Genomic DNA, 21,420 nt, shown 5'->3' with positions numbered 1-21,420 from the left:
AGGTAGGACATGATAATGATTACAATAACATTTAAAAAAATAAATATAGAAATAATAATAACCACATGGAATTCTGAAGGTGACGTTATAGGTGATGAGATTCTTGAAGTATCTTAAATGTTTATAAATTAAATTACTTTATCTGAAGTTTCAGTTCAGGAAATCAACTGAGAAGCTTTACACTGTCAAAAATAATATTTGGGTAATTGATCGAGTCTTAAACTGCTCAATTAAGGAAAATTAGTTCAAACAATAGGCAATGAAGAAATAATTGGTATCTCCTATTTTTTGAGTTTTTAATTGCAAAATTGACAAAGAACCACAGTAACAAAATGGCTTTTCTGGGATGTTTCTGAAAATATAGCCCTCAAAATATTTATAGCACCTGCTATGTAGATTGTGGATAATTTTTATTATCTTTGTTCATTATCTGTAAATTGTAAATTTTGTAAATTTTCTTTGTAAATTTTCTACAGTGATTTTCTTTCTACTCTACCAATTTAAAATATGCAATCAAAAGTGAATAGAAGTAAGGCTTTGTTAAGATATAATGGAAACCAATCCCACCATTATTTAGGACAGTCTAGGATTACACTACATCATATGTGGTATGTTATGGTTTGTATATTTTTAAATGTATTTGGAGACTAAATTTCCCACCAATTTTGACTTACAAAACAGTCAAAATGAGTCTCTTTTTGAGCAACATTTGGCTCCTACTTAGAAATAATATTCACGTTTGGAAACTAGAGGAAACAGAAAATATAAAAAGTAGCCTAACATTTCAGTTCTCAGAGAAAAATTTTATTCATATTTTAAATGCCCTTATAACACATAGTGCTTTGCATGTTACATTCTTAATATATGACACATTGTGTAATATATGTTTCTTTAAAACTATAGCTTCATGGTCATTTGCAACATGTTCTTTTATTTTAGCATTTTTATTACAAACATTATACCCAGAATGTGACTATAACATGTAGTATTTTAAAACCTAATCTATTGCTCAGCTTAGATTTTCTGCCAAAGTAATATAAAGCAGGTTCAGGTCATTGAACCAGCTGAAGAAAGATAAAATAGAGAGAAAACATATGTGTACAAAAGTAAGTTCTATTATGATTCATCAGTGATCTCAGAGCAGTCAAATTAAAACTGATTGGAAGCATCTGTGAGCAAGATCTTGAGAAACAAACCAGATTGGAATAACCATGAATGAAAAGACACTTACAGATGCATTGCTGTAAATTATCATTGACTGTAATCCACTAAGTGAAAGCCTAATGTAATCTCATCACAGGAAAATTGACCGGGAACAGGCACGCAGACATAACATTACTTCTAGCAGTTGGTAGACCAGCTCCAAGGAATCTGCAAACACTATCTCCTCAGATTGAGCAAGTTAACTTGACATAAGATTTAACTGCTAATAACTGGTGCTAGAGTTGGACAAGCACCTTTTTAGACTACTTCCAGGACAGGAAGGCAGGCCATTCATTTCAGAAGATTTTGACCCAAAGATGCCTTCAAATAAATGAGCAATCTTAATATTTTTCCCATTACTAAAATAAATGGTTGAATTAAGTCATAGCACTCAATAACTAAATCATAGCACTTAATGACTAAAAGTTAGCCTGATAAATAAGCTAATGACAATAAAAGAAAACAATCAAGTTAACACAGTCTGTTATTGCATTATTAAAATTCAAAGTAAAGAAGGATTTTGTAAGTCATCGTATCATTGCTTGGGAAAAAACATATATTATTATTCCAATTTTTATATGATGGATGGATGAATTATCATGTGTTACTTGTCCATAGCCCTCTTTGATTCAGTCATTGAGGAAAGAAAAAAAAAAAAAAAAAAGACCAAAACAAATGAGATGCTACAATTCGAAATTTCTAAAGACAAAATATTTCTTATCATATTCCTTAGAATGTGTTTTATTAAAAAACAATAATTTCATAATGGTTAAGACAAATACTGAAAAAATACTGATTTTCAAGCAGCGCAATGGCTTCCTAGGGAAAAGAAAAGAAGGGGACAAATAAATTAACAAGGTCAGGAATTGAGAATTATTTATTTATTCTACTATGCTTTTTATTTTTGGAGAAAGTTTGTTCAAGAATACCCCAAAAATAGTGAGGGACAGCTAAATTCTATAAATTCAATCTTTAAAGATATTCCAATGCACTTATATTAACAAGATACGGAAAATAAAACACAGGTAAACCATCTTTCCTTGTGTCATGCAAAAATACGCATTCTTCTTGGCCTCATAAAAATAAATTCTATAACTATTATAATAGAGTATTCAGATGAGGAATAATATATTTAATTAAGTAATCTCTGTGTTTTATACTCTAATCGCATTGCTTTTTATGGATTGTCAAATATTTGTAAATTTCTGAATGCTCAATATCTGTGTGCTTTTTCATTTTTTCATTCAGATAGCTTGACATTTGTAAGTATTGCATAAGACAAGTTAAATAAGTATCACTGTAAATCAATATAATCCTTTTCATGTTACACCAACTCTGTACATTTTCCAATTATAATGCTTACTTAAAAGCACATTAACTATTTAGTATTCAATTATACCTGCAAGTTATCCTATTATGTGATAAGCATTTCTTGGAAATGACCTTTTTTCCTTAAAATAAAGTCACAGTCCAAATTTTTCTTTCAGTATATTAGTTTATTTTATGATGCTTCTTCCTAAACTTGCCAGTTGAGCTAGATTAGATTTAAAGAGTTATTTTAAAACATTCTTCAAACAATATGTTTATATAATTTGTGTTCATTTTTACTGTGCTGTAAATATAATTATATTCTTAAAAGGTAATTTATATTTCTTAAAATGTATGTTTTTCACATTGAAAATTATTTACATCGGAGATACTTATCCTGGTCTGTCATAAATGGGTACAATCAATGTCAATGCTATAGAGGCTAAATATTTCTTAGTAGATGATTTAAACCTTGTTGATTCATTTGCCTAGAGCTATGTATGGTATTAAGCCAGATATGGAGCAGTACGTGAAGCAGCTACATATGCTAAAGTTTATTTTGTAGATCATAGAATAGGGTTGGTATGAGTTAGGAAAATGGCAGAGGAGTCTCTGCAGGGCATTTCCAGCAGCTCTCCAAGGTCAGATCTTTTTGCAGACAAGGCCAGTGTTTTTTTACAATCACTCATTAATTCTTGAATCCCTCAATTCCTAAACCAACTATTTTCTTTGCATTTGGAAATTATTGACTGCTAGCCTTAGGCATTTTGCTCTCCCAGGGTCTACACAATATTAAATTTATTTTCAAGGGAACTGAGTAAAATAGCTAGCCAAATAGTTAGCCAGATAACTGAGTTACCCAAGCTCTCCACCTGTACCACTTACAGATTCCGTGCTGCCAAATATGAAAACAGAGGGATGAGGCTTTCTATTTCCTGATACTTCCCAGTGAATGTAAGCTAAAAGTTAATGGAGTTAACTTTACTTTAACTGTTTGGCTTAATTCAGTATCAAGAGATATTTCCTCTAACACACACACACACACACACACACACACACACACAATCACACAATCCAACAAACTCTAAACAAATACACCCGTTCAGTAAATATTTAGTGAATGGCTATTACATTCAAGGCACTGAGCTGTAGATATATGATATTTTCTTTGAAATTTGAATACACTGAAGGGAAGATATAATAATAGTGATAATATAATAGTGAAAATAATATTATTACTATAACTGAGGGCTTACTGTGTACTAGGCGTTGCTTTAAATTATTCAAATGCATTAAATCTATTTGTGTTGCGAAGTATCTCTATTACTAACTTACTTTACAGATACAAATACTGAGGCCCAGAGAACTTAAATAGATTACCCAAGTTCACACAGCTAGTAACTTACGGAACTAGGATAAAAACCAAACCCGTGAGTCCAGACACAGGCACCGGACCAAGATATAGGGCTCAAGCACTTTCTAAAACACAAGGACAGATTTAAGTAACAATCTAACCAAAACAAGTACAATGTAATTAATTAGCATGTTACTATTTTATTTCTCCAGAGAAATTAAGTAGTTTATAAAATGCCTTTCTCCTGTGTTCATATTCATTTTTGAAAAACTAACACCTAGAAGCTTAATGTCTCACTTTATATGATTTACTCAAAGTACTTTTTAATTAAGGAAGGGTAGTTCTAATATTTTTAGTATAGAGAAATGTGTCTATCCTTAGGACTCTATACACATTACTTTGCTTGTACGGAAAAGCCAAGCAGCTCTCTTCATAAAGACATCCTGAATAATTGTCAAGGATGTACCCTCAACTAAAATGAGGAGAAGTTGAGGAGAGACAGAGAAGAGGGAGGAGTTACATGGCTTGGCAAGGAGCTCCACTTCATGATTGTTACGATAATTATTAGTATGTCACCAAGCCCAGGTCCTGACTGATGGGCACCAGACTTGGCCAGTAAGACACCTCTGAGTCAGCTTCTCTGCTACCCCAGAGGCCTTGCCATGAAGTGCAGACAGTATGGGAAAGGTGACCCAGCTTGCCTCTTAAGTGAATAAATGAAGTGTTTTGCTTCCAGCCTTGTCTGCACATTTCTGAATATAGAACTAAATTAAACTTAAAATAAATAAGCACAAGACGTAATTCTCCTAATCAGGGCTGGCTTCAACAGCGTGTAATTTGTGTAATCACCCATGGCCCTATGCCTAGAAGGACCTGTGCTTATCCTAGAAGGACAGCTGTAACTGTCCAAAAAGTCTTCATTTTGAAAAACAGCCCCACGTTTTCAATTTGTACTGGGATTGCAAATTATTTTGTTGGTCTTTCCCCTCGTAATGCTAGTGAATAGCAGAAAAAGAATTTGGAAGTACAATTTCCCTGTGTCTAATTTTAATTTATAATTTAATTCCCTAACTGATTCAAGTGAGAAATAAAAACAAAAGAATTTTGCTCCCAGCCCAATATCTAGACATAGAGAAAGATAACATAGAAACATTTAATGAAGAGTTACTCCTCTCCCCTCCTTCTCCTCCTCCCTCTCCTTCTCCTCCTCCTCCTTCTTTCTTTTTTAAAGCACAAGTTAGATTATTTCTTTGAAGTAATTCTTTTAAAACCAGAAAAAAGGAGAAATCAAATAGCAGGCTGAAGGTGTCATCATTACGACCTGAGAAACCCGTCGTCTAGTCACTTACAGGTGGGAATGCTGCTGCCAGGAGCCCTGACTCAGGCATAAGGCACCATGGATCTAGCCCGTTTCTCCTGCTTTTCTCTCTTCCCATTATTGTCACAATGACAAGCTTTGTTTCCAGCTTCCCACAGGGTCCTGCCTCCCACTAGCCGTTACCACCCTCAAAGTCAACTGCCAAATAAAACTTGTTCGTATCCGGAAATGTGGATATATGTAGACACCTAATTTTACACACACACACAGATACCATGCATTTTAATAAAGGCTTCTATTCTAAATTTGTAGAACCAGGAAAAGTAACTAAAATTTAGAAGTGGAGGGACCTTGGGACGCCTGGCTGGCTCAGTTGGGAGAGCCTGTGACTCTTGAGTTTAAATCCCACGTTGGGCATAGAGTTTACTTAAAAAAAAAAAAAAAAAAAAAGGCAGCAAAGGGACTTTCCCATTGGCTTCTGCCATTTAAAGTCTTTTTAAATTGCTTTCGTTTTTTGTTATGTTGTTTTACTGACAAGAAAACTCAGACCAGGAGCAGTGAGAGGGAGAATCAATTAGCATAATTCATGTTATGCTAGATTTAATGGCAACATTGAATCTAAAACTCATGTCCCCAGACTCTTAAGTTCTTGAATACATTTCCATTAGTTATTTCTTTAATACCCCATGTAAAAGTCTACGACATAAGGGAATTTAAATTTGTCTATTTATTTATGTGTATTTTATAGGGGCTTGAAAACTGCAGCACACAGGGGTCTGCCTCTTTTAACACATATTTTTATTGAACCAAGTCACACCCATTTGTTTCCATATAATCTATGGCTGCTTTCACAGTACAATGGCAGTGTTGAGTAATTGTAATGGCAACCATATCCTGCAAAGCCAGCATAAATCAATATTGTCCTACTGGTTTCATTTGAGTTTAGTAATTCTAGGTCTAGAATAACTCGGTGAAGTTCTTTCTGTCTTCTGCCTACCCGTGTCAAAATAAAAATGATGAAATTGCCAATGATAATAATTAAATCTCATGAATTTAGAGAACTTCACTATAATATTGTGCTCTTTCATGTTGCCACAAGGTTGGAAATGGTGCAAGGCTAGCTCTCTTCCTTCCAAGAATGACAAAATTTTTAAGTTGGTTAACAGGAGAATATTTTTATTATGTTCTTACCAAGTATTCTCATTTTACAGATGAAATATGAGGCACGGAAAAGATAAATGACTTACTTAAGGTGACATAATTAGTTGATGGCAGACCTAGGGAAAAAAATCCAATTTTCTCCACCATCCCCTCCTATAGTGGAAATGAAGGTGAAAAGTAACGAGCTAGTGTGATTACTAATCTGGTCGAAAACATCTATCATTTTTTATCAAGTGTATGTCCTAGTGGTTAAATCAAGGCTCTATAGTAGTAGATTTCAAAGAATTTATTTGACTAACTACTGACTCCCCCCTCTCACTCCCACACAAACCCCTGCCTCTCTGTCCTACGCCTTAGGTTGGGGTTATCTTCAACCCTCTTAGGAGTAAAATTGTAAGGACACTTGAACTTCTTACGTGGGTAGGTTGTAAAAGGACAATCAAATTGAACTAGATTGAGGAAAACTGAAATGTTTATTGTGTCTACTTCTACCTGTAATAAATAACTTTAAATTATTTAAATTAATGTAAAATAATGAATTTTAGCTACAGAGTCACCAGAAAACCTAGTGAATACCACCAACTAGAAAACACTTATACCGTAGCTTAAGCCCTGTTAAATAGTGTTAGGAAGCAATATTTATTCTTGCTTAACTTTCACCTTAGATGCAGAAAAAAATCACAGTCATGGACCAAATCGTAGAGTCAGACCTTGGTGTTCTTCAAGAAGATCAGTCTAGTTCAGCATAATATAATGGCAGAATAATTTAAAGAAAGTTCACTAGACTGACAATCTGGGGAACTTGATTCTTCATTTAAATAGCAGAGCATCATCTAATTGCTTCGGACCTCAGGGTGTTTGTAGATGGGTCCATGGGCTGCTCTACCTCCCACATCCCATCTAGTTCTAAAATTCTTTAATATAGCATTATCCTTTAGAGCTGACTTGTGATTCAGCCTGGTTAAATATTAGCTATTGTCATTCAACCACAGTGTACCTTTCTTTTACTGTCTGCAAATCATTTTGGAGCCTGTGGAAAAGACACGAGAAGGGACTTGGAAGACCTCAAGATCTCAGTCTTAATTCCACTCCTTACTGCCTCTGAGTCTTAGAATAATACACTCAACCTTTCTAAATCTACTTTCTTAACTAAAATATGGGGAGGAAAGTCTCTATGACTTAAATAATAGGTTACAGTAAGAATCAAGTGTAAAATTACAAATTTTTAACTCCCTTCAAAACATGAGGAATGATTATCTTTAAAATAGAAACAATGCTATTGGCTTTCTTTAAAACCTTTAGAATATTGCTTACTAAGTCTGCTTGGACTCCTGTAACAACATTCCATGGACTATGTGACTTGAACGGCAAACATTTATTTCTCACAGTTCTGGACTATAAGTCCGAGGTCACTGTTGGCAGGTTTAGTTCTCGGTGAGAGCTCTCTTCCTGGCTTGTAGATGGCCACCTTCTTTCTGTGTCCTTCCATGATGGAGAGAAAGAGCTCTAATGTCTCTTCTTACAAGATAACCAATCCTGTTACGGGGCTCCACCCTCATGACCTCATCTAAACCTAATTACCTCTCAAAGGCCCCACCTCCTTCCTAAAACCATCACAGGAGGGATTAGGGCTTCAACAAATGAATATTCAGCCCATAACACTCACATTAATGCTGTGAGAAAGATGTTACTGCCACTATTTTGATATCCTCCAAAGAAGAGGAAATCTCAAAAGGAATTCAGATCATCTATGACTGTAGTGACTATAATTTTGCCATTAAAATTTTTACAAGAGGACAAAAGACTCTCAAACTCAAAATTAAAACAGTTAAACCATCTTTCTTTATGAATTCCATAGTTTTAAATGTGAGAATGTGAGATCTCTAAGGTATTACCGAGATCTCCTACACCATCTCCTCCCTTTCATAAGTAGGGTTGTTGAGACCACCAGAAGCTGAATGTTTTAGCAAATTGCTGATTATGGGGCACCTAAGTGGCTCAGTTGGTTACGTGTCTGCCTTCAATTCAGGTCATGATCCCAGAGTCCTGGGATCGAGTCCCGTGTTGGGTTCCCTGCTTGGCGGGGAGTCTGCTTCTCCCTCTGCCCTGCTCATGCTCCCTCTCTCTCTCAAATCAATAAATAAAATATTTCTTAAAAGATTACTAATTATGTGGCTTCAGTCCCAAAATGATGGCCCTTCTTCTATATCATGCCTTTAGTGCCTTTAGAGGTATGGTGTGCTGTTTAGAGATTTCCGTCTACCAGGACTTATGCAGAGGGTGTGTAAGATTTCCTGACATTGTGATCATTCTGCAGAGCAAGCTGGGAGTCATAACAAAGAGCAGCTTTCCCATCCCCTTCATTTAGATGTAGGGCAACTGAGAAGTTACCTTTCTAGCCAAAGGTCGTATAGCTGGGAGGCAGGCTAATGCAGGGGAAAGAAAGCGTGCAGTCTTTGAGTCCGCTAAACCTAAGATGGAACACTTTTCTATCACATTTTAGCTGTGTGACCTTGAGGCAAGAAGTTTTAGCTTCCTAAGCCTTCAGTTCCACATCTGCAAAGTGATAACAACGTAAAGATGAAATAAGTTAACAGATAAAATGCCTGGCACATAATAAGCATTTACCAGCCCCCGACTTCTTTCTTAGTAGCAAATCAAGGGCTAGCAACCACAATTCTTAACTCCTTGTCCAGTGCACTATCCATTACACTTCAAGTTGCATAGATAACACTGTTGTGAACTGAGAATATTAAGTGCATTTTTTAAAACCTTGTCTTCCAAAATCAATCTCTTCACATTTTTAATAATGCAAGAAAGGAGCTTGAAGTTGGCCCACAGAGATTTTTATGAACCAAAGGGTTATTTTTAATTGGATTTTGTGCCTGTTGTTATGGAAATAGTTGTTTCATAGATTAAGCATTATGACTTGAGAGCAAGATCAAGCCCAGAATGGGGTATAATGATGATATCACTCCTAAGCTTCTTTTTCTTGACAAAACACTTTTAAAATTAAGAGAACAGGAGTGAAGCTGCTTCAAAAGCACATATTTCTAAGAGAAAAAGTCTTCCTTATAAAAATAGCTTTAACATGATATATTCTCTTTCAAAGATCAAAACTAAGAATGACCCATGCTGCCAGTAGGATGCTAAGATTCTGCAGAGTTATTAAGCGCTTCTTTCTTCACTATTGAAACTAGAAAGAGTTCCTTTGATCGTGGAGCTTGCTTTCAACATTTGGTCTCAAAGCTTTTTTTTGCTTTTTTTTTTTCAGTTGCTGAACTAAGAGGCTTCCTCTAGTTATTTAGTGATCAATCTCTCAAAACTGTTCTGTCTAGACTCGTTTTTATTCATGTATCTGGATGTGTAATTTAACTTTTCTTAAAGAAACAAAGAGATTATTTCTAATCTTAATGATGGTTTCTTTTAAAGACATGAAGCAGTTCCTCCGGTAAAATTTAGCTTATCTCACTGGTTTGTTTTAAGCCCCAGAGAAGCCTCAACCAAGAAAGGCAGAACTTGCACCTGTACAACCTAAGAGAGAAATCAGGATAGCCAACAGCACCAAGAGCAAACAGTGATCTGTTGTCGGATAGACTACTGAAGTTCTTCTGCTTGGTTCTATTCTTTCTTCCTTCCTTCCTTTCTTTCTCTTTCTCCTCCTTCCTGGCCTTTTCTATGTCCTCATTTGATTCTTGGACATTGATCGGTTTTGCTGGTAGAATTTGGTTAAAGAAATTATGAACCTAACCCTGACTCTGAATCAGTTGAAAGTCATGAAACACAGTGATGTCACATCTTGCATTATTTTAGCATACCAACACATATCTGTACTTGGAAAATAGGAGGAAAATCCATCACCAAAAAAAATGTATCTTTAAAAACTTTTCATTATTTTTTCCTCAGTGCATCTTAGTGTCAGATTAGTGGAAGTACTTTTTTTATAGTTAAAATTTTCCAGGCATATTAAAGTGTTTTTTTTTCTCCCTTGCATTGTTTTTAAGTGGAAGAGGAATATTTGTCTAGCTTTGTCATTTCAGTGATTTCCACAATATGACTTTCTGAAGTAATTTGTCTGTTCTAAGCCAATGTAAATCCATTTGTAATCCATTCGAATGGATTTACATAGATTCACCGGCAGTTACTTTCCCAGGTGGTTCCATTTCTTGCTTTTTTTTTTCTTTTGGGCCTCAGCTGGGAATCCCCGCCCTCTAGTACTGTTTAATCTCACTTTTCTTTCTCCCTTCCCACCCTACACTTGGCCCTTATTGGCTGTGACTTTTTTTTCCCCCTAAGAGTCAATACTTTGACTAAAACCACTCCACCAGACCTAGTTTTTAGACACAAAATTCCATACACTTATGAATTTTGGTGAACATCGGAGGTAATGTAAGAGTGAAAAGCAGCCATCACACACGCTGTGCCGGGCGCAGTCTCCTCACCAGAATCCAATCGGCCATTTGCTCCAGCTGCAGGTGCTTAGCTAGTTACTTATGGTCCGCTCTCTCCCTGAAGTCAGACGCTACAGCACTGCTATCTGCTTCATTAGTAAGAAAGCCGTAACTGCAACGATCAGAGAATTCCTTGGGAACAACAACAACAACAAGCAAGTGTGTATAAATTTGGGAGGCTTCCCGATGCTATATTGACTGTGCCTATTTATGACAACAAGGTTCATTCCCTTGTCTGATCAATGCATAATGTTAAAGATTCTTCTTAAAGTGTCACACCTGAATGTCTGTTAACTTGTCATTTTCCTTGCTTGCTCTGACTCTAATGGGCTTGAAAATTGATCCAGCCAGTCTCTTCTCTCCTCTCTCTCACCTCTCTCTCATTTCTTTCTCTCTTGTCTCTCCTCCCTCTCCTGTGCTTCCCCCCTTACTTTGTCTCTTTCTCTCACTCTCTGTGAGGTTCATTTGCTTAACTGATTCTGAGTGTCCATAATGACTGTTTGGCATATCCTACAGGCAAAGGTCCCGAGACCCTTTTTGCTGGCTATAACCTCAATGATAACGAATGGCACACAGTACGTGTGGTCCGTCGAGGAAAAAGTTTAAAGTTAACCGTGGATGACCAACAGGCCATGACAGGTAAATCCCCGTTTCCATTGCCTTTTCTTTTGCTGAAGCTTTAGTCCTTCCCATTTCTTACAGAGGACTATGAAAACCAACTACACAACTTGATGCTGATACACACAGTTCATTTTTTGTTCCAATTTTTCCAGCAACAATGCCATTTAATAAGCAGCATGTTAAATGTTTTTTCTCTCAAATGAGCAATACTTTCATGTCATGTTCTTTCCCGTTTAATAATTCAAGAAGACGTTATATATTTCAGTGTTGTGGCTTGATAAATATCTTAGGGCCTCAAAATATTGAAGTCATTGTTCACATGCAATTTCTGTTCAATTTCTTTGTTTTTTATATATTTTGGTGATGAACAGCAGTGAGTTATACTTTTTAGTATCTAGGGAAATTGATAGATATGCTGGCATTCTGTCGGGTGAACCACTTTTTCATTATAAGCTGTAATAGATTATTTCTGGCCGTTTACCTCAGTTGGTTAAACTCTAATATTAAAGATTGCATGTTCAATCCCTGACATGTAGATTCCTCACTGAGGTGAGCTGTATAAAAGTCCACCCCAGAGACTTAGGGAAACCAAATGAAAAAGGAATTGGTGCACCTTTGTTCTCTCTGCTGAAAATAACTCCAAGCACATGACCCGCTGGGATATTAACTCTTTTTCTTTTTTAGAGAACATCTCTAAAATTATTAATTATTTTAGAACAAGACACAAGACAGTCCTTGTGCAGCAGGGAAGTGTGTCCTACATTCAGTCCTGAGGGGCTCCCATGATCAGAGATCAGTTGATTCTATCAATGTGGAAATAGCATGTGTGGGATTTTAACTTTTAAGAGAATCATTTCTGAGTTCAAATGAACCAAACTACCAACTTCTAGCTGTCTTTACTATCTTACATTTCAATAGCCCTTTATGGTTTTCCAGAACTTTTTTCTACATGTAGGTGCAACTTTATTTCAGAATCCCCTAAAGAGCTTTAAAAGGATCAGTTCCTGGCCTGACATCATAGAAAGTCTAGGAAGAGCCCTGTGATTGTTTTTCTTTTCATTTTGTTGTTGTTGTTTTGTTTTAGGCTTTGGGGGTTTTTTATTTGTTTGTTGAAACTCTCTTCAGAGGGGACTCGCACGCAGCTGGTTCATGGATTAGCGTTTAGAAATCACTACTATGTTATATCATTTTGTTTCCTGAGGAAGAAAATAAACCAGAAAGCTGTTAGCATAAGCCTTTATTCAAAATTGCCAAACATGAAAAGGCTCTAAGCAACTGGGTGAACTTAGGCAAGGAAAGCAGAATTTTTGCCGGGCTTTGGCAGGAGTGTCAAATGAAGTTCATGCAGTTTTGGTTAAGGGCGGCTCTTAGAAGAAGAATGAATCATTTTTCTAGATTAGCCTCCATCGTAGGGATGATTTGGGTTTTATCAAAAGGAACAGAAATGAGTTAGTGTCAAAGGTCATGTGCAAGAGGTTGTGAATACATAGCTCCTGGGGACAAGGACATGTGAAAACCACAGAGGAACACTTGTCAGTCCCTAAGTGTGTCTTAAAGGTCACACAGTGCAATGAAATGGACAGGACATATGTATCCTCACTTTACAGATAAGGAAACTGAGGTTCAAAGGGGTTAAGTGACTTCTGTTTCTTTGAAATGCCACTGTTGCCAGAACTTAGAAGAGGACCAAGAATTGTCTATATTGTTGCTGTTGTTTTGTTTTTTTGACTCATGGTCCATTGCTTTATATTCATTAATATCCTAATACGGGTATGAGTCAAAGACAAGTACTTTCCCAGACATAATATCATGTCACGAAGACATACACACATCTAAAACTCAAACAAACTGATAGTCTAGGGCAGTAGGTGATGGACTGAATGGTTGACGTAAGCGATTCATATTCTTGGAGTTCAGAAGAGAAGTTGAGGACCCTGGTTTAGGATAGCTTAAAGCAGTGGATTATATTTGAGCTAGGCTTTAAAGAGAGGGTGATGCAGATGATGAAAGTATGTGGGGGGCATTCCAGACAGAGCAGAATGGCTCCAGTGGGGCTACACAGACCAATGTTCAGGGGGCAGGGAAGTTTTGTTTTCTTCATGCAACCATATGGTAGTTGACAGGGCTAGAATGACCTTTGGGGGCAAATGGGTCAATGCTCTCAACTAAGGTGTTTATTTTTCATGGACTTTCAGGCAATTGGAAAGCTTGAGAGTAAGCTGGAAAATATTTTTTGAGCAAAATGAATCCTGTGGTAGATGCTTCAGGATGTAAAGTCCTAAGTCCTGAACTACAGTGGATGAAGAAAAGATAGAAATAAAGTATGGTGTAATTCATTTTGTTAAATTGTCTTTAGAAATAATTTCAAGTTTACCAAAAAAAAAAAAAAAAAAAGTTTCAAAAATACAGTATGGGGGCATGTGGCTCAGTCAGTTGAGTAACTAACTCTTGGTTTCAGTTCAGGTCATGATCTCAGGGTTGTGGGATCCAGCCCTGCATCGGGCTCCGCGCTCAGCACAGTCTGCTTGTCCCTCTCCCTCTGCTCCTCCCCCTGCTCATGCTTGCTCTCTCCCTCCCTCTCTGTCTCTCTGTCTCTCTCTCTCAGACAGATAGACAGATAAAATCTTTTAAAAAATCAATTTTAAAAATTTAAAAAATAAAAACAGTACAAAGAACACTGATATATCTTTACTCTTATTGTATCCCATTTCCTTTGACATTTTCACTCTCTCCTTTTTTTCCCGCCATAACCAGTTGTGCAAAAATTAAATACAAAATGGCCCTTTACCCCTAACTACTTCAGTGTGCATTTTCTAAAAATAACGATATCCCCTTACATAACAAAGAGTTACCAACTTCGGTAAATGTTGCTCGGATGCAATATATTTTATCTGTTCTGTCATCCATATTCCAGTTTAGTCGGTTGACCCAGTGTTGTCTTTTATAGCATTTCCCCTCCAGCACAGTGTGCAGCCTGGGGTCAGACACCGCATATAGCTTTCAGGTTTCTTTAGCCTTCTTCCATCTGAAACATTTCTATTGACTTTTTTTTTTTTTTTTTGTCTTTCATGACATTGACATTTTTGAAATCTATAAACCTCCCACCTTTTGTCACTGTAGAGTCACTCATTTTGTGTTTGATGTTTTCTTGTGATTAAAGTCTGGTGTTGCATTTTAGGGTGAAATATTGCATAGTGTCGCTGTGACCTCCTTCCAGTATCCCATCTGAAGGCACAGGACGTCCCTGTCCTTGACCGGTGATTAAATGTAACCACTTGGTCAACACTTTGTCCAGTTTCTCCGCTGCATGAAGAGTATGTTTTCTCCCTTGTCACTAATAAACTGTGGAGAGACATTAAAACCATGAGAATAGCCTGTACCTCATCAGAGGTTCACCCAAGATTTAGCATCCATCGAAGATTTTCTCCTGATCCAGTCTTTACTGCGGTAGTTACGAAATGATTATTTTCCACCTCCAGCACTTCTTTTTTTCTTTTCCTTGTTTTCCTTTCTCTCTTCCTTTTCTCTCCCCTTTCCTTCCACTCATCCTTCCTTCTTTACTTCCTTTATTTCTTCCTTATTGGTATGAGTTTCTGTTTTTCAAACAGTTTATAATTACTTTACTTAATTATTTTGGTGCTCAGACTGTCCCAGTTTGGGCCAGTGTAAGTCCCATGAAGTTGGTCTTTGTCAAATTCTGACATGGCCACCCCAACATTTTCAGGGTTTGTTTTTTTGTTTTTGTTTTTGTTTGTTTTTGCACTTCCTTACTTGTACCGTGACAGAACATTCCAGGCACAGCTTATACCTACCGTACTCCTGCCCTGGAATCAGCCTTTCAGTCTTCAATTAGTCACGAATGATATTACCAAAATCTGGGTAGTTGCAGTGCTCAGTGGTCCTCCAGTATATTTGTTTCCTGATGCTTTCAGCAGGCAAAGATAGGAAATATGTTCAAGTATGCACACATACACCTGCATGCATACACACACACACACACACACACACACACACCCTGAACTGAAAAATGTTCCTCTGTGGTTTTCACCTGTCCTTGTCACCAGCACCTATGTATTCACAACCTCTTGCACATGACCTTAGACACTAACTCCTCATTTCTCCTCCTTTTGATAAAACCCAAATCATCTAAAGAGTGGATGCTAATCTACAAAAAATACATATGCACACACACACGCATATACACGTATAGTAGAAAATATGAGTTCGCACTGCTACCTCCATATCGACATCATTGTTTCTTGACTTCTCGCATTCTGTGTTTCCATGTTCCTTCTTCCATGGTGGGATCCTTGGTCCCAGTAAAGTCAGTTACTCATGTGCTAAATCCAACAATCATTCTAAACTAGTTTCAGGATTACTTGAAGTGGCCCACACCACTACAATTAATAAATCAACTAAAAGAAATTAGGATTAGTTTGTGACTCTTCTCATTCCCCACCCCCTAACACTTAACAGATACAATCAAATGCTGAGTTTATAAGTAACTTGGATGATAACTTGGCTTGTTTCCTTCCTTCCTTCTCTCCCTCCCTCCTTTTTTTTTTTTTCTTTTCTTCCTACCCTCCTTTCCTTTAGTGTATAGTGTTCATTTGAAATACAATTAGTTTTATTTATTTCAATTTAATTTTTCTTTCCCATTCTTACGTCCTTACACTTGTGGGTATGTACAACATTAGCATTCTTTTAAAAAATCAGTGCAACACATTTTGAATTAAGAAGTAATGAACAGAGTATGAATATGATCAGTGTAATATAGAGAATTCCAGAAATGGCCCCTAAATGAATTGCCATCTAATTTTCATAGAAAATTCAAGATCTATATTTTCAATTGCATAGATTCCTATTAAGCTTCTAAATGAAGAGCTGTGTTCTACCTCAGTGAATTGCCTTCTTCACCTTTCAGTGAATACATCACTCCTTTGTTTACTTAAATGGCCACACATTTATCTACTACCAGCAATCATAATGTTAGGAAACAGAATTAACAGATACTTTCATGGATATAGTTTGCTTACAGACGTAGGAACAAATGAGTGACCTATTCAATGAGGGAACTCCCAAGAGAATTGACTGTATTGAGGAATCCTGCCTAAGCTACCATCACGAGTTTCTATCATGCTGTTCCTGGGCATGGACTAGCTCTTTGTGGCAAAGATACTCCTGTCCCTGTGGCTGGTTCACACTCGGACTCTGGCACCTAAGACTTCATTAGGAATTCACAGGCCATTGATGAGGTTTGACTTACGATCTGAAAGAAAAGGGATCCTTTTTAGAATTCCCAACTTTGGGGGCGCCTGGGTGGCACAGCGGTTGAGCGTCTGCCTTCGGCTCAGGGCGTGATAACGGCGTTATGGGATCGAGCCCCACATCAGGCTCTTCTGCTGTGGGCCTGCTTCTTCCTCTCCCACTCCCCCTGCTTGTATTCCCTCTCTCTCTGGCTGTCTCTATCTCTGTCGAATAAATAAATAAAATCTTTAAAAAAAAAAAAAGTATTCCCAACTTTGGAAGACAAATATATCCTAAGGCATTTGTCTAACAGGTTTTTGTTCAGTATGTATTATTAAAATTATAATATTCTTGCTCTACCAACTCAGGTGTGCAAGAGATGGAACATTTCTTAGTTGCCTTTATGTCAATTTAAATTGGCACAATTTAAATCAGAAAGGCCTTAGGCATTTTTCTGGATTTACAGGATATTTAATCATAGTTACCGTTGCCCCCACTCCCTACTCCCCACCTTGGATCAGGCAGAGGCCCCTCTTGTCTTCTCTCTGCACTTGACCTTGAAGAAAACACTTTTCCAAGTTTGTCCTTCGAATTGCAAGAACCCTGTTGCTCCTGTCCTAAGTGGTAGACTGGGTCTTTGTTGACTCCTGCCAGGATCTGCGGGCTGCTGTCCAGGTCCGGTCTCCCTATGTGCACCTCACCCATTTTCTCTGAACCCTTGACCCTGAGCAGAGAGCAGGATGCTGGAACTCAGCACTTATAAATCCCACCAAAGTTCTCTCTCCTCTCCCCTAATCAGTGGTAATCCCATTGTCTCTGTCAGCCCTGAAATGCAACCTGTTCTCTCCTTTTCTTTTCTTTTCCTTCCTTTTTTTTCCCCTTCCCAGAGAAACCTTGATCAGGCCCTCGCAAAAGACTAGAGAAAGCATTGTTTTCCAGCAGCTTCTACTTCCTGCCAAGAAAAACCCTTTGAGGCAAAATACTTGGCTAGCTTTTCAGAATTGAAGGAAGAACAAAATATAAACTAGTATTTCAGTAAATTAGCTTGCCATTTACTCTTTCTCAAAATCGCCCAAGGCTTTAGAGCAGAAATTTGATTTTATCCTGTGCTCTGTAGGAGTTGATGTTTTTTTTTTTCCAGTAGTAAAAACCAACATGGTCTTTCTCAGAGTTTAAAGATGAAGGGAAATATAGGCCAAATAAATATTGATGATTCACCCAAATTATGCATTCCCCCCCTCACCTTGACCTCACCTTTTCCTTTCCCCCAGCTCCCAGCATCTTGCTGCACAGAGCTAAAGACAATTTTATTTTCACATCAATTTACCTTTAATTGGTGAATTTTCATCAAGGTGATTCATATTTGGGGGATTATGTTTTGTGAGAGATCTCACAAAAGCCAACAATTCATAAGAATAAAAAAGTCTCGATTTACATAGCATGGAAAATGTTTCCAAAACGGGCATTGGAAACTTGCCACTGAGGCTTCAATTTAGAAATGGAACTTTTTTCAAACACTCCAGTGGCCACTTGAAGCCAACCATGAATCAGGAAAGCAATGGGCTATTTACTTATTTGTGTTTTTGTTTTTGGTTTTTGTTTTCCGTTTTTTTTGGAGTTTTTTTTTTTTTTTAATTGGATTTTACAGCAAGTCGGGAATCACTAAACAGGAAAAAAAGTAAAGTAGTAGACACTCTTCATGCATTTCTTCCTACATTTGACCCCCTCTTCAGAGTTAAATGTACTGTTAAGCCTGTGTTGAACACAGCACAGTACACACTCAGGCCATTCATTCTTGGGAATGTCTGCACTCACCTAAGGTCATGAGGCATGAAAGAAACTCAAGGGATTCCCTAGGCCTTGGGTGGGACCGGGTTCTACAGGCTGTATGGGGCTCCCTAGGTAGGGATTCCTTGGGTTTCAACTCATCGCTTTGATGAGGTTGGGGAATCTAGGTGAGGTTCAGTGGGGTAGAGTCCCGAGCCGACAACCAAGAAAGAATTCTTAAGACGCCGTTGGTGCAAAATTGGTGGTTTATTAAAGCATGGGGACAGGACCCGTGGGCAGAAAGAGCAGCTGTGGAGTCATGAGGAATGGCCCATCATATACCCTCAAGTTTGGAGGGGGTTAGGGATAGCATAAGTCTCTAAGGAATTTTGGAAGCAAGGTTTCCAGGACCTTGAGGGGGCTAGCTATTGTTGGGAAAAAGTCATTTATTACCGTCTAATAACACCTTAGTCATGAGACCCTTCAGATGTATATCAGTGGGCCATATGCTTGGGGGATGATTGCCAACACGTATCTTGGGGGGGGGGGGTGCGGTTAGAGATAAAGGAAGTTTCCAAAGGAATTTTTATAGGATCTTGGTGGAGTGAAGGGGGTCAGGCTAGCACTGCCTTTGGCCCTTAGCAAAGTATTAACATCGAGGCAGCTGAGTTCCCAGAGGAATGTCACTGCGCGCGTTTCAAGGACTGTCAATGGGCTGTAGGTAGTGAGGAAATTAACTGTGTCTACATACATTCCCTCCTGGAAGCTAGGTTACTGATAGCTTTGTCCTTGTAAACTGCTAAGACATTTGTAAACTGAGGGAGACTCAAGTGTTGCAAGATTGTGGTCTCTATAGGTTAACTGTTTCTTTGTCCTTTAGGGCAGCCAGGAGTGCCTGAGGAATGTTGCATACTTCCCAGGGGGAGGGGGTTGCAGGGTGTCAGCTTCTGCTTTGTCCTCAGCTTGCCTTCCGTTCCCTCATCAACGTAGTCTGTCTAAAAACTCTGACTCTATGTGTTTTGAATGTGTGTGTCTTTTGCTGAACAACATTTACGACACGTGCAGTTCCTCGAGCCAGCAGGCTGGGCGTCGTCATCCTATAATGGAGCTAACCTGAGTTCACTCCTTGGTGACTTACAGATCATGATGACACCAGGTGGAGTTGTCCCACAAAGGACTGTATTTGCAGCAAATAAGGAGATCAGGAGCAGTAATTGCCAAGCCTGTGACTCCCTACTCAGGAGGAGAGGTGTTGCTTTTATTTAGGGTTAGGAGGAATATTCAAAAAAGAGAACTTTGTCATCCCAGGTAAAGGCTTGCTCAGGTGTAGAAAGCACACCTACACCTGCGGCATTAATTATGGTAATGAAGCTCGGGCTCCTCCTTGGGCGGAGACTGTAACATTATAATGAAGCAGAGGAATCTGTCGGCGGAGGGAAGGGGTTCTGGGCAGGCTCCGATGTTGGTATAAACTGGATAGGGTCTTGGGCCCTTATCTCAGGTAAGGAATGTAGGGTCTTGCTTACTTTTGAGGTAGCACTGCGAGTTTTTACCCCTGATTTATTGTCTCTGATATGGTTAGGCTATTTCCAGGCCTGGTAGAGACTGTTAGTTTTTGCATTTCCTTTTTCTCCTTGAAGTCCTTAAGTACTGATGCTTTTGCATTTCTTCGTAATTCTGACGCCTCCTAGGAGGCTCTATGGGGAGTGTGTTGGGGCAAGGAGGGCTAAAATGACTTCTCTCGAGTGTCACAAAACCAGGGTCTCATTTGTCTTTTGCCGGAGACCCCCTAACTCTTTCTGCTTACAGTTTCCCTCCTCTCCATCATCTATACATTACTGGTAAGTCCTGCAGGTTATATCTGTAAAATTATCTCATTTCATACATCTTTTTTTTTTTTTTTTCCCACTTCTGCTATAACTCTCCTTCAAATTGTCTCCAGTCTACACTGCCTACATCAGAGAGCTTGAGCGTGCGCCCTAACACTGACTCGTGGCTTCTGGCTGCCGAAAACCCTCCCGTGCTGATGAATGTAATCAGGAGACGCTGTGTGTGATTAACTGGCCCACGACTCTCCTTTCCGTTTCCCCGTGAGCCACTAATTTCACTTACCTGAGTCTCCAGCCCCAGGGTCTAGCTCTTCACCTGAAAGCCTGTCTTCATCTGTTTCCTCTTCCCGGAACCCACCTCCCCATGCTGCTTCTCCGGTTCTCAGCATGTCTTTCTCGTGTTAGTCCTTCAAATTTAACTTAAATATCAACTCAGGCCCCCGATTCCACGCTTACCAACACAACTCCCTATTTATCAAATTCATAGGAAGTGTTTTTGGGGTTTTATCATTATATATTTTATTATTTCCTTACCTCTTGTTGTCTGCCTTTCCCCGATATACCATGGGTTTTGTAAAAACAGGAGCCAAGTCGGCTCGTCACGATATTCTCTCTTCATGACCTAACACAACACCGGACACCCTAGATACACCACACATTGAATAACTTCAAGTGAATTAGCAAGTTGATGTACGTCTGGGGGTTATTTTGTTCTGCAACCAAAATGTAGCCTCTGAGCAAGACTGAACATAGAATAGCTGATACTGTATATCTGCTTGGGTATAAAGGTTTGATTTGCATAGTAAGACTTCTGTGCAGACACACTGTCCAGTGGTTGTTTCTCGTTGGTGAGTATTTTCAATCTGGAATACCCATCCCATACCCTTGGAGAAGCGTTTTGCTAACTCACCCCATCTCTGGAGAAGACACTGCATTTTTAAAGGCTTGGAACCTTAAAAAAATCTTTCTCCTTTAATGTCCTTTATTTTTTCATAATATATGTGTCTAATAGTAGGGGTGGGGACATTACTGCCAGAGGATTAAACTCGAGTAAATTCTGAGGGGGAAAAAAAAGAATGTTTAGAAGGCAGCAGTTAATGTCTTCTTAGTGGATAATGGCTTTGAGGTGCTAATTTTTTCTTGTGAGCAAGCCTATCTGCT

At 38.3% G+C, this 21,420-nt stretch overlaps 1 protein-coding gene across 9 annotated transcripts in view; it reads left to right on the top strand.

Moving 5' to 3' along the window:
- Positions 1-21,420, top strand: part of NRXN1 (neurexin 1) — a 1,098,989-nt gene that overhangs the window by 515,582 nt on the left and 561,987 nt on the right. For all 9 annotated transcript variants that reach the window (XM_087863385.1, XM_087863384.1, XM_087863379.1 and 6 more), the window contains one exon: positions 11,312-11,434. In XM_087863385.1, coding sequence (XP_087719511.1) covers positions 11,312-11,434 — 123 coding nt within the window. The remainder of the gene's footprint in view (positions 1-11,311; positions 11,435-21,420) is intronic.

This window comes from Ursus americanus, chromosome 7, assembly GCF_024610735.1.
Source record: "Ursus americanus isolate L20-20 chromosome 7, mUrsAme1.1.p, whole genome shotgun sequence".
In the NCBI taxonomy this organism is placed as follows: Eukaryota; Metazoa; Chordata; class Mammalia; order Carnivora; family Ursidae; genus Ursus; species Ursus americanus.
The sequence above is the reverse complement of the archived record's forward strand: the minus strand, read 5'-3'. Positions and strand labels throughout refer to the sequence as shown.